The 15,685-nt window shown below is 28.7% G+C and overlaps 1 protein-coding gene across 2 annotated transcripts in view; it reads left to right on the forward strand.

The window, feature by feature from the left end:
* The window catches only part of LOC148230669 (ATP-binding cassette sub-family G member 8), a 41,256-nt gene that overhangs the window by 21,350 nt on the left and 4,221 nt on the right, over nucleotides 1-15,685 (forward strand). For both annotated transcript variants that reach the window (XM_088195659.1, XM_088195660.1), the window contains exon 2: nucleotides 15,505-15,640. In XM_088195659.1, the coding sequence (XP_088051785.1) occupies nucleotides 15,525-15,640 (116 nt within the window). In that variant the 5' untranslated portion in view covers nucleotides 15,505-15,524. The remainder of the gene's footprint in view (nucleotides 1-15,504; nucleotides 15,641-15,685) is intronic.

Here is a 15,685-nt window from a genome sequence, read left to right on the forward strand (position 1 = left end):
TGAATAAATTGAATTAACATAAGCAATATCATAACCACTATCATAAGTACTACCAACTAATCTATAATAAGGAAATATAATAATATGGAAATAAGTCTATAATTTAACTTAATTAACCATAGTTTTATGTTAATTAATTATAGGAAGCCTCCAATGGGTAACTTCATACAAGCTATTTTCAATATATTAATTCATTTTTAATAGATATATAAAAACATTTTGTTAATTTTACTAATTTTACGTACTTTCCATTGATTTACGGTTGTTTTTTTAAAGGGGTTCGATATTTGATAATATAACTTATTCTATTGATTTTTGTATGATTTTAATATTTAAATATAAATGTATATGTATATATTATATTGCATAATTTCTAGAAGTTATGAGTTTGAAAATTATATATCTGATTCGTTGAATCTCAGATTAGAGTTTTAAGGCATGAGCCATAAATATGAATAATGTATGTGAAAGCGAAGTGGAATTCGATGGAAGATATGAAAGATGATGATTTATTATAGATGATGATACAATGGAGTAGCCCTTTCTGATTTAAATTATACTTTTATGCTATCCAGCCTATTTTTTCTGGTTGTGTTTAATCATAAATTGTTTTCATAGTATATTCAATTCATAAAAAAATTAGATAGGCTGTGTAAAAATCTTAAGGAGCTTCTATACATGAAATATATATTTTCTCATTGTAACAAGACACTGAAGATTACCGTAACTTTGTTGGATGTCACAGTGATACCCATCGACCAGATACACTCTATTAATCGAACCCATACGCCCATGAGAAACGTTAAAAGGGAGACATTCGATCATTTTCCTCGCAGCCGGAGCGTGTCATTTTCACAAACGGCGGCGTTCGAAAGTCATCTGAGTCGTTTTGTATGGTAATTGTGGAAAAATCTTATTGTTCGATTGCGTAAATAACTTGTACTTTATCCGTCGAAGAAGCTGCAATTATTGTTGTCGATGAGAAATCGTCTAATTTGTACATATCGCACGTCTCGCGTGTGCGCCATTGTCAACGTTACAGCGTTTCACATTCGATTTTTTTTCCCTACGACTCTTTCGTTTTCACTCGAAGAAAAAAAATGCAAAGATATTCAACAATAAAGAACTTTGCATTCATTACAATTAATATGTATTAATGCCGCGTGAAAAACGAATAATTTATTAATGACTTATGCGCTTCAATGAATTACAAAAAAATGAACACATCTTATGGAATATATTATACGGTTAATTAATTTTGTGTTTAATCATGAATATGTATTTCTAATAATTTCAGAATAACAATTATTTATAAATGAATGAAAAACTGTTTTTTTCTGAATAAGTAATTAAATTAAAATATGACTATTAGTTTTCCAATTTATTGATTAAATATTTTTTACAATAATACTTGTTATTCATTAGATTAAACTTATCAAGATTTTAAAACCTAGTTAATTTAGCTATTAAAAACGGATATATATATTTAATATAAAAAAAATTATCATATACAATTTTTGACTTTGACTACAGATGTCATCGCGATCTTAATTGTGTCTGGGATTTCGAAGAGTCTGCTACTCTTGATCTTATACGGACAATTCTTCTTCGAAGGTGAGAATAAACGAGCAATAATTGCGCCTCAATTCGTTGAAATTAAATTTTCGATTGAAGGGATGATGCCAGTTTTGGCATATTCATTCTATTCTTAGTCTGAATGGCGGTGTCCGTAATATCTAAACTGAGGTCTTGGGTTCGAGCCACGGCAGCAGCCTCAAATTTTTATATACATATGCAAATGTACTATTATTAAAAACCGGCCTCAACTGCAAAGTGTCATTTATTGATTATAAATAAAAGTACACTGAATAATTTATATTTATTTATATACATGCCACCGATTCCCAGACTGAAAAACCTGGTTGTTAATACTTATTGTTGGTATTTATTATGTCTAATTGACTTACCCCAGTTGATTCAGATATACCCCGTTGTAACGCATTAGGCTTAAGCCATTAAAAATAAATACATTCTAAATTTGACAAATAAATTAACTACTCAAATGGTTATTAGTTATTTAATTGCGTTTTTACTATCCCTAAATTTATATAAATTACAACAGCACACGCTGAGAATCAACCGCAGGGTTGATTATTTTTTTGAATTGCTGAAGAATTGAATCTATCTAAATTGTTCAATGGAACTCGACTAGTTGTAAGTCATTCAAATAAATACATATATGATTAAAGAAAAGATCCTGACTAAATGTGTTTGCACCCGAATTTCCAGTTCACATTGCCTTCACAATGATAATAGTTAAATTTACTCGAAAGTTAAATTTTATTTTAATGATTAATTCTATGCCGTAATGTCATGGGTAGTGTTTCTTAATTTTAGATGTTTCCCATTTCCCGATAAACTAAAAATTGCTCTAAATTAGAACATAAAAAATATTTGTAATAAACAGAATGTATTTATATTATTACAGAATATATATATTTGTATATTGAATTTACAATAATTTGTGGCAATATTTATGCGTGCAAATTATAATATAGTTAGTAAAACATTTATTAAAATATACGAGCTTATAATTATTATATTTAATGTATGATAAATTAACTGTGACTATATATACACTAAAATTGACAACATCTAAGCTTATGTAGAATTTACACATTGATGAACAAATCCTTTCTAAGGACCTGCTAATGCCATTGATCCTTACATTCTTCATGTTTTGTTGACCGTAAAATATTAAACAAATATTTCGTTTGTTAATCATAATTTTTATAGTCAGTTATAAAACCTAACCAGAAATCCCTGTCCCTTGCTTCACTACCTGCTCTGAACGCAACTGTGAATTTTGCTATTTTTAACCACTATTTTTTACAATATATTATATCATTTTGCATTTTTTTAAGAAATAATTATCAAGAAGAAGCACTAGTCATGAGCTTGGTATCTAAAAGTGTGTTTCGTAACCTAAAGTGAAACTTTTAAGGTTGGTTGTCCTATTTTGCATCTTTAATTTACAATTTTCCTAGTCTATACTAAGAAAGTAAATAAAACAGATAGTTGTTCAATTTAACAAAACTACACATGCTAGGAAAATAACACTTAAAATACAATACAATAAAATGAATTTAATAAAATATGATATAGCAATGAATAAACCTAATTTAATATAGTTGTTGTAATATAATCTATTTTAAATTATCTAATGAAATCTCCCTGGCATCATTAGCATTATATGTTTATAGAAAAAATATTATCATTTTAATTACCACTTCAAAGACTATTATCTCATCGCATAATCAACTGCAAAATACATCCATAATATTAAGATAAATAATTACAATTTTAAATTGAGTCAAATAAAAGTAATTAATCATGGCGTTGTATAATGCTGTAATATAAATTACGATTTAATTTACCATAGTATTTTCTTTGTATTCATTGTACCCGTATTGGAAACAGACTCGTCACAATTTTAAATTAATTTTCATTTCATCATTACGCGCCGTTTGAACATGAACTAAGAATCGTTTTGAAGATGTAATTGAGCAAAATGTATGACAGATTTACGGTTATCCAAATCGCTTTCATGTCAATTTTATCGTTAACCGCATCGCGTCGTAAACGAGAGGAAAACCTCGAAATTGATAATGATGACACGATAATCTAGTAATAAAATTAATCAGCGATATTTTATCACTACAATATGTTCTATATTATGGAATTTCACCTCAATTCGAAACCATAAAAGTTTTACAGTGATTTTTTTATAAATATATAAAATAGATACCGTAAAATCGTGTATCTTACGTTTCATCTGCTATTTATGACTTTCCGTTATTTGATCTTGCGTACGAGAGAGTGTAAGCTATAGCGTTCTCGTATACAATCTGTTCATGAGAAAATACCTTTGTAAAAAATAGATTAACGCTAATTTTCATATTCGAATAACATTAGAAAATTTTGTATTATACTGTTAGTGAGCACTCAAAGAAAAATAAGTAATACTTATAGATATTTTTAATTTAATAATATGTAAGATTAGCAATGACTTTGAAATATTTTATGGTTTATATATCTATATTTCCCTTATATCGTTTATGGATTAAAATTATTGTATTGTGTATTTTTAAGTTATATGATACAATATCTTAGATTCATTGATAAAAAAAATGTTATAAGCATGCAATTTTAAATTAAAAATAACCGTAAAGCAGACTATTTTCTGCTTTACCATATATCCATATACACAATATATTATTATAAAAAATATTATTACAAACAGCAAAAGATAAAAAAAATGAGGAAAAATCGCAAGCAGCATACATAACGCTTGCAACTCGTGACGGTAATATTTAATATCACTTTTCAACCCAAGACGCGTTTTAAAGCGAATAAATCATTTCCATTTTGTACGAGATGCTCATTGTTGCCGGCGTAATAAATTATTTAGCACCAATGAGTGGAGAATAATTGAAGATTTATCTCGTGCTCTCTCTAGCCTGGACTGCGTCATTAAACTTGAACGTGTCGTTTGATTTGTCGTTACAGTTAGATTTCGCATTCGAAAGACCGGTGCGTTGCCACACATATGCGAACCGTAACGCACCAGGTTAACAATTTAAAACCCGTAAATCGTTATTGGATTGGTGTTATTTTTTATTCTTACTTCGACGCATACGCGCATTAAAATTTTATAACCGCCATTTTCGCGCAATTTTAACAATTGCGTAAACGCGCTTGGAGCGCTCGACTTTTACCGTTTTTTCTTTGGAATGTATAAAAACATCCATTTGCTCCATCACATATTTAAACTGATTGAACATGTTTTATGGTTGTAATAGTTAGTTCTAAATGTCAAATAGTGGGTGTGTAATATCATATATACTGGAGAGACGTGAGCTTTAAAATTACTAGAAAAAAATGAAAACAATAGTAATAAAAAATAAATATTTATTCACACGTACTTATAATTAGCAATATATATATATAATCTTTATAAAGACATTAATAATAAAAATGAACTGTTATTTTTGCCGTAAATAGTTTATAAAATCCATCAGATTTCTTGTGCTTTTAAATGAATACAATCGCAAGACTTAGAACCAGAAAATGAACATGCTAACTGCATTTTTAATGGGAGCCAAATATCATTATTTAAGGCAAGAGTGTGTTAAACTACATTGCTATTATTTTAAATGAAAACTACCGTTGTAATATCATAGGCGACAGATCAATGCTAAACTTTGTTTTAGTCTGGTATTGTCACCACATTAAGGTTGTAATAGGTGACTATTTAATGTTTTTGCCGATTTGCTTTGAGATTAACCTCTGTAGAATCGCTTTTTTTTTTTGGAAAATATCAAATAAAAACTCTTATGAATTTTAAGAAATCGTTCTAATTTTTTTACATCTTATTGAAGCAAAAAACACATTATAAAATTATTCAATTATGAATTAAAATTAATTAAAATTTTCTTCTCTTCTACAAAAATTAAAAATGTAAAAAATAATATATTTATCTGATTTTTAGCATTTCAAGCATATTCAGCATATTTATTGTAATTGTAAAATAATATAATACGTTTCTTATTATAAATTGGTTTTTACCTTTGTTTTGATTGTTCCTGTTATTGAAATCGCCCGTTCAGTTTTCAGTTATACCATTGCAGTCCAAAGGCATCTATGTCATGTCCAATATATTTTCTATTTTCTGAAGCCATTTTAAATGATTTGATAATAAAATTTTCAGCATTTTATTTCATTACTTACTCAGATATATTTCTATCAATATTTAACGGTAAAAAGTTTTAGTAATTCCTAAACCTTTAACCTGGAATTGTCAAATTACTAAATCTTAAAATCTATTTTTTGACCGGTCTGTGCCAGCCGCTCAAAACCTAGACATGTGTTTTGTTATCCATGGTTCTCAATTTAACAAGTTTTGTTTTACATTTACACACATCTTTAAATAAATTAAATTACTGATTTAATTCAATTCGATATTTAGACAATATATTTTGAGAGCATTAAATTCCGAATCGTGAAGTTGATGCTGATGAATCAATTGTCATATATTTATTATTTTGCGTCCTATTATAAGTCTATAACGTCGCGAGGATTAATTAGGCTGAATGTTTTATTTTAATCGAGAGCAGTCCTTCAATTGTACAATAGATTATTGCGTTGTTTATATTGAAGGATATCATATCTAAAAAAGTACAAATTTAATGACATCTTATATTAATTATAAATAATAATATAAATTAAATGGCCTCCTCTGTATTTTTCAGTGAAGTTATATTTTCACTAGTGAAATCCAAATACTTTTTTGACAGTACATACATATTTCTAATTGTGAAAATATAAATTTAATGCTAATATGTCTATGAAACTCAATGTACATTTTCTGTTAAAACCTATACCTATCCTAATGAAAGTTCTAAAACTATTTATAATTTTAGAAAAGTACAAAATACATACTAAGCCAACTCATCTCTCAAGGGAAAATAAGCGGAAGAAGTACAGACAGATGTCGCATCTCGTATATTGCTCCATAGTTAGTATGCACTTCGATATTATACTATATTTTAAATACATGATAGATATCCGTATCGATATTACTACGGACTTTTGATATGAGAGTATCAGTCAAAGTAAATTCAAACCGAATTTTGGTCAATAGGAGGGCGCAAAAACAATTATCACTTCTCAGAAGTCAAAAATTCACGTCAAAAGCAATAAAATCGTGTCGGCGCCGTCGCAGTGGGAACGCTCGGTAACGAGCGTTCCCACTGCGACGGCGCCGGCACGATTTTATTGCTTTTGACGTGGATTTTTGACTTCTGAGAAGGGATAATTGTTTTTTGCGCTCTCCTAATGGTCAAAATTCGGTTTAGATGTTCTTCATTCAATTCTCACGTATTGTAAGTCGTAATATTGTTATAAAAAGTCTTAATATGAACGCTACATAACCGAGCGTTTTCACTGCGATGGCGACGGAATGATTTTATTGCTTTTGACATGGATTTTTGACTTCTGAAAAGTGAAAATTGTTTTTTGTGTTCTCCTATTGATCAAAATTTGGTTTAGATGTGCTTCATTTCATTCTCACTTATTGTCGTAATATTGTTATAAAAAGTCTTAATATGAACGCTAGATAAACAAGCGTTTTCACTGCGACGGCGACGTCACGATTTTACTGCTTTTGGCGTGGATTTTTGACTTCGCAAAAGTGATTTTTGCGCTCTCCTATCTTAAGATATGCTTCAAGTCGTAATATTGTTATAAAAAGTATTAATATGAATGCTATATAACCGAGCGTTTCCACTGTGACGGCACGATTTTATTGCTTTTAACGTTGATTCTAAACAGGGACTGAACTTTACCAGAAAAATGCATGTCATTCAATTAAAAATACTATGAATCTTTATGAAATCGAAATATTAGAACAACGACCACTGACAAGCCAACCTTTGCCTTCCTTGAAAAAATTGAAACGACGGTTTGAAAACGCGTGATTATTGACAGCTGTCTGATTTACAGTGCTGCCAACATATTGGATCACTCTGCCAATTCTACACCATTATATTAATTGCTGATAATTCACTTTTCCGAAGTCTAAATCTAACACAAGCAATAAAAAAATACGCAACGGAGAAGTTGCAGCATATAAATGAACGAATTAGCATCAAAGGACGAAAAAATCGTCACATCATGACGATTTTTTCAGGCTAATTTTTTTTATCAATTATTTATAAATATATTTTGCTTAATTATTTCTATATATGTATAATAAAAAATATAATAAAAAAACAATTACAATACTTACATTTAAAATACAATAATAATCAATTAATCCGTAAATATTTAGAATTAAACTTATCTATTATAAAGCAATTATATTTTCTATGATTAATGAACATAGGAAACTAACCATTAATTTGTGCTACTTGTATGTATTTTCCGTTGATATTTCAACTAATAAGATGCTTGTTTGTACCGCGATAATTGCCGTGAGCGTCGATTTACACAAGAAAGAGTAATACAATATTTTATCGTATCACGCGTTTCATTTGTGTGAAATTGAAAATAAATTTAATAATTGCGCTGTTAAAACGCATTGCTTTTTAATTATTGTTTCGTTGCACATTTGCGTTGTAAAATTTCGCAAATCACATACATAAAAGTTGGTTAATTTGTGCGTTCGGCAATAAGTTGGCGCAACGGCACTATCTCACCCACCGATCACTCTTACTAGAATCTCAGATAGCGATCAGATTGAAATCGTGAAAATACAACTGAATATGTGTCATGTGCCACACGATCGACTGCTTGTAAATATATGACCTACTAAACTCCCCTTTGTATATTAAATATATTTTGTATCTAATGCTACAATTTTCAAGAACGTTTGGAAAAATATTCTCCGAACAGATTATTTTATATTTTTAATTTTTTCTTATAATATAAATATTATTTTCTAAAATAATAACATCTGATATAAATTGTGTCAAATGTGTTTATTTTGTGTATGGTCGACGTGAAGAGAGAAGCGGCTGTTTTTTTTCAATATTTTCCGTCGACGGCTCCATTTGATTATTGATTTGAGCACTTTAAATCCGTATTTATACACAAAGCCAGCCTGAGGGAGATTTAGTGCTCGCCCACTATTTGCTACCATGACCAATTGCGAATATTGGGGGTATAATAAGGGCATTTGCAGTCGACTAATCATACAGCATTAGTTTAAACTTGCTTACGATTTTGCCGATGGTTTCTGTAGACTAGCAGATAATTTTTTAATGCATCCGATTGATTCATTTAACTTTTGTGTTCTACGCTAATTTTAATGAAATATTTTAGAATTGCTTTTCTTAACCAACGGTCACCGGGGTTGCCGCAAAAATATTATAATTACTAATTACATAAAAAATATGAGAATTCAATAAATTAATCACTTTTAATATTTAATGTAAGGACAGTAAAGTTAGTTTCATAGCCAGATAAACACCAAATGAAGCTTATATCGTATTTTGTTCATTATTTGGATACATTTTATTATTATACCTATAAAAAATATTGAATGCCATAATTATTTTCTATTTCACTCAATATATAAGCATTACATGTGACAGTAGCTAAGAACAAAAATAACATTGTTTTAATGAAAAAAATATTGTAAAAGTGTGGGTAAATATACTTTTGTATATAAATATTAACATATGCGTATTGGATCATAGATTGACAAACTTTTAAGTCATACATGTTAAATATGAGAAAAACAACGATTTAAAATAAAATATTTTTCTTAAAGTTGAGTTTCTTTAAAGCAGAGTTCAACGAACTTTACAGCTTTACGGGTCACATTCGACTTATAAGTCAAATATTGAAGAAAAAAATGATATTTGCACATACATGTAAAAAGTAATATTTTATTTAATAAAACAATGATATTTATTTAACTGTGCAGCGTAAAATTTTCGGTAATTCGCACTCAAACTGACATTTTATTTGTTTATTTTTATAATTAATATATTATATAAAATATCAACATATGCATTGAAGCCAATTGGATATTTTAGGAGTATCACCAATTTTTTTGGTGTTTTTACAAAAAAACGGCTATTTTATTTAACAAACAATAAAGTCACATATAAATAATTAGATAGATTTTACGCGTGAAATATTATATAATAATAATATTTTTGCTTTTACTAACAATTTACTTTTTTTATATAAGACGGAGATAAACAGAGCTACGAATATCTTTTTAATTTTTAATAAACGCCATTTTTTTTAAATGGCTGGTTAGGTTGACTAACGAATTTAGTCGAGAATCTATGCTAACTGACTGTTGTTTCGTCCTTTGCGCTCATAATCTCGAGCTTTGCATTTTTACAGAAAAGTTTTGATATAGAAGCATTTACTTTTTCAGCACTTGTATTACAATACTTTTTTCCTAGTGTAACTCACAACTCATTATTAATATAAATTATTTTTATTTATTAAATTTTATTAGTGAACCTCAGGTGTTTTAATATATGTAGCAGGTAAAAATCATGATAAAATAATAATTTAATTTGGGCGTCGAGTTTCGTACATTTCAGAATATTATTATAAAATAATTGTTATATCAATTTAACGCTTTCCGGAGAAATACAGTCAATGTACTTTTTACTTGAATATTTTTACGAAATAATAATTTAATAATAGTCAAAGTTGTAACAAATATTTTAATTTAATTGCTGAAAACGAGTATTGAAAATCACAAAAATTCAGAAATTTAAAGCAGCAAATATTTATGTATTCAAAAATAATATTGAAAAATCAAGTTGCAATACTTTGACAGTATGGATAAATCGGTTGATTGAATATTTTATTTCCGATAATTACTTATATATTTTAATTATCGAATTTTATATGTAAGTGTATTGCAAAGAAGTACCTAAACTGTGAACCTTTTATTCGACATATTTATAGAGATATTTACAAAATAAGACGAAGTGTACACAAGGTGTACATCACAGTAAAGATTAATAAAACTTTGACAATAATTTCAGAAGTTATCGTGTCACAAAAATCGTTGCATCCACAAAATATAAATTACCTGACATGTGATTATATTCTATACACTTTTTCTGTGGTTCTCATTAAAAAAAAAAAAATTATTTAGCGAGAAATGCATATTAAAATGATATACAAGCTATTGTTTGCTAACCATTTTCTAGTTCACAAGTTAAAATTTAAAAAAACAAATCAAGAAAAAAATCAGTTCCTTGGTAATAGTTGAAGAAAGTAGATTTTTAAGATAATTGCGACGTAATACATCTAGAATAGCTCTAATAAAATATACATTAAAACTGATGGCTAATTTGGCGGCGTAAAGAGATTATTTTGATATTTTAAACATAAATTGGCCGTTAACTCATTTGTCTGATTAAATTCATTTGACTGTATAGCGCAAGTTTTTCACAAAAAATGATATTTTATTTATCAAATAATGGTCGGAATAGCGTAGTACGTAAGGTCTTAGATTGGTAAACCAAAGGTAACGTGTTCGAGACACGGCAACAGACTCGAATTTTTGTTTATAAAAATGCGATATTATTTAAAACCAGCTCCAAATGTAAAGTGATTTTAAATTAAATTACATATAATAATTTATAATTAATTATATAGATATTAGCGATTATTAGACAGTCACACGGTTAATTGTAGGTGTTCAATATGTCTGATTGACTTACCCAGCTGGTACAGATTTACCCCGTTGTAATGCATTGGGCGTACACTCGCCAGATTACAACGAAAAATAAACAAAATATATATTACGTTGTAATGCATTGGGCGTACACTCGCCAGATTACAACGAAAAATAAACAAAATATATATTTCGAGTAATTTGAACGTGCAGCACGATTATTTTAAATATGCTACTCACAAACAACTATTCGACTATGATTACGTACATATTAGTTGTATTTTTATATTAAATATTTATGAAGAGCCAAATGCACGTATAATATGTATAATATATGAGTCAGATGTAGTAAATCTGTTTTTTTGTGATTTTTTAAATTGAAAATTAAAAAAAATATTATTTTAATCTATACATATTTTTTGCTGTTTAATACATTTGATGTATTATTTTAAATTAAAAAAACACCTCATAGCCATTTTTTTCATATATAAAATTACAGAAAATTCTTGATTACACAAGGTCTGCGGAAACATTTATTTTTTGTCATTCGATCATCATTTAAGAATTTTTCATAATTGATAAAAAATATAGCTAAAAAACTATAGATAATTATTCTATTTTTTATGATTTTATATTTTATTCAATGCTTTATTATTTTTACACTATTCCGTTTCACAAAATGCGCATTGAAGTTAATTTTTTGCTGTGAATCGCACGTGTGCAATTTACCAATAACAATGAGATTACTGAGAAAGTTACTCTGCGTAATATGAGAAATGATTCGATTTTTTTGCATTTTCGCTCTTTGAATGTTTTGCGAACGAGCACAATATTCGATTACGAGACCGAGCCGAATCGGCAATCTTCAGACGAGTTACTAGTGATTGTCCTGCGTGGGTAGAGAAAAAATCAAGAAGAGAAAAAAGAACAATGGCAAACCGAGGCGTCTATTACACAACAATTAATTACAATAATAGCGAACCGCTTAAACACGATATTATTTATTTATCCCACATAAGAAGCGAGTAAGCACAGAGACTGGTTAAGCTACGTACAGATAGTACTGGTGCACCCAGTTACACTTTTTACCCTATATGAACAACAACTACCACTTCTAGTTATAATTAACAGTAAACTTATTGAGTTATACGTAGTTCTATGTATCACAGCCGCATTCCTACGTTTCCGTAATTCATTTGCGTATTACTTATCCGATTTGTTGCTGTTAAACAACGTTATACGTACTTGGATAATATGACTCATCTGAGGTCGTGTATGAAATTTATTGAGCCTTATTAATCGTACTATCCTTTAGTGGTACAAGATAATTGAATGCTATAATACATAAGGATTTTGAAGCTTGATTATACAATACTACAATAATAAACTAATCATTGTATAGCTCATAAATCTATCAATAAATAGTAAATAAGATAGAAAATTATTGAAATTAAACTTTGGCATTGCTTTGCAGAAGATCAAATCAATTTCAATTTTTAGGCATTTTTTATACCTAAATAAATAATAGACTAATTTAGATACATTGTCGATATATATCATATATGCAATCTCAAATGCCAAGATTCGACTTTTTACTATTGAACGCATTATAATGATTAATCATTCGTCACGCTCGTTTACTACAATAAGCAATGTGTTTTTTTCACACTTTATTATGCAATTTCGCAACACACTTCCTTTCATTCACAAACACAAATGCTCCGATGTTAACACACCGAACCGTGTTGTTGATTAAATCGATATTAATGATTTGGAAATACTAGTTGTGGGGTTAAAGAATTCACAGACGAAGAAGAGGCAGACGTAGTTGTACAAACATAACTGTGCAAACATATTTGCTGACAATATTATCGGGCTTTATTCGACAAAAGCGACGGTTTGTTTCCACAGCCTTTTGTCGCAATGTCCATCCATCGTCAGGCCTTCGGCATTTCCTTTCTCGATGTGTGTTTGCATTATTGTACATACGTCTAATTGAAAGAATAAGCCTCCGCAACGTTGCGCAAAGTATTGCTAAATTTCAGACCCTTATTCATACGCGCGCTGCATATTGAATTTATTGTATAAACATTCTATAAAGCCATCATAACTGATGGCGACGAGGTCAAGGCGCCCAGCTACCGTGCTGAATGATGAACGACACAACTAACAAAGATGGCTATTCAGTTATCATCAAATAATGTGGTTTTCTTGGTATGGAACACGTGTAGCGTAACGTAATGCTAATAACGAATAACACTGAACCGATAAATATAATAGTATAATAAATAGTCATAACTTCAATAGCTAACTGCACCGTATAACTATAATATTAACAAGCATTTGTATATTATGGCTGAAACGCCCCAAACGCACCTTCTTATAAACCCGAAGGCCACCGAGATTGGACAGACTTAGCGACAGACCTTCATTTTTATTTTAAGGTCAAAAACGTAGTCTGTAAGGTGATGATACAGATTCGCTGGATCGATTTTTCTTACAAAAATACGTTATTATTAAAAACTGGTCCCATCTCTATGGTGACGTTTATTATTTGTAACGTATTAGACTAACACCTGTCCAGTTACAAAGAAATATTAAAAAAAAATATTATCCATTAATCTCGCTGGTCTTTCAGTCCATCTCCTAGAAGTGGACCCTTAAGCTTAGCGAAAATTCGTAGTTAGTATTTTTTACGAAATTTTGAAAAATACTGCATATTTTTTCAATGACTATCGATAATCAAATATAAATAATTTATACTCTGTTCAGAAATCAGAAATCAATATGCAGCATTAAAATAATTTCATTGATCCACTTTCGCCGAATAAAACCATCATTAATTTTTTAACTGTTTCGTTGTATAATTGATAATAATGTGCATATTTGAGAATACCAATTTTTTTGACCTGTTACTTTGAATTTTTTTTTGATTACTGTATCCTGCTATCGAAAAATGCTATTTTTAATATTGAAAACTGTAAACAACTGTAAAACTGTAGAATATTTCTTACCATATCAAGTACTTTCTATATTTTGTATTTCGATTGATATATTTCAAGTATATTTTATTTATACTACATGCATATTTTTACCCTAAAGCTGTTTTATATACAAAGAATATCAATTAAATAAATTCTGATAGCAAGGCAATTGCCCCCTCCCCCCCTTGAATTTGGCTAGGAAAATGCATAGGATTTAATGAAATGCTATGAATCTTAATGCAATCGAAATATTAAAGAAAATGACAACTGACTGGTGAACTTTTGCCCCCCCCCCCCCTTGGAAAAAGCAAATTATTGGGTTATCCTTCAAAAATAATCTAAAAACAGTCGACTCTATCCAGAAAATATTTTAAAACTGCTCATTTCAGTGAAATCATATCGGAATACATTTTCACCGCTGGATATATTTTTTACCTGTGAAAATATAATTTATCTGGCAGATGCTAGTTAAATTATATGATTTCAACTTTTCCATATGTAGTATACTTATTTATTTATTTAAATGCCATGTATATATTTGTGTATTTTTCAATAAAGGTATATTTTCACTAGTAAAGTCCTTATACCAGTATACACATATTTCCACTAACGATAATATAATTTATCTGATAGACACTAGTGAAATTGTATGCTGCTAAAATTAATTCTAGAATATAATTTCCTGATACATATAATCTTGATTTAATATTAAATAAAATATATGTAGGAATAGCCAAATATAACACGACTTATTTAATCACTACTAAAAATAAAAAATAAACTTTTAGATTGTCACGGTATATATTAAAAGTGAAATTTTGCCTAAAGATATAACTATAATTGAAATATTAATCAAAAAATAAATTGGAATATTTATTAATTTATTCTATTGCATAGTTGATTTATATTTAAGGCGTTCAATAAAAAAAAGTTAAGTGTAATCATTTTTTTATGAACGCATCAATAAAAAACGTATTAAAAAACGTATTTAGCCTAACAAAGTTAATAGATATAATATTAAACTAGCAGTAAAAACCTTTTTATATTCCTGTAAAGTTTATTATGAACTGTGAACATAAACTTAGTATCTTAACCTTTATAAAAACAAGTTGGATGTCAAACATATTCATTGCCACTGATAGTAGTTTTACCATTTTTGAAATACAGGTTATAATCTGAATTCTGTAAGAACACTTTTTAAACGTGAAAATGTTTATAAATACTACATTGCATTTTATTTATAAATAAATAACTTTAACAACATTAACTAAATATTCTAATCATTTCTTTTATTTGTTTCAGATTTATAAAATCACACTAACATGTCAGTAACCGGCCCTTATGGGCCTGAAAGACGGTACTCAGTACCGTCTAATCCTTTTATGCACGATCCCCGTGGTATGCAATCGGAAGATCTTCACGCTTGGTCTATATACAGGTTTGTACTTAAATCATATACAAAATTATTTACTTAATAAAATAT

This window comes from Plectrocnemia conspersa, unplaced genomic scaffold (genome assembly GCF_051122295.1).
Source record: "Plectrocnemia conspersa isolate PC_06_02 unplaced genomic scaffold, ASM5112229v1 ptg000010l, whole genome shotgun sequence".
NCBI classification, from domain to species: domain Eukaryota; kingdom Metazoa; phylum Arthropoda; class Insecta; order Trichoptera; family Polycentropodidae; genus Plectrocnemia; species Plectrocnemia conspersa.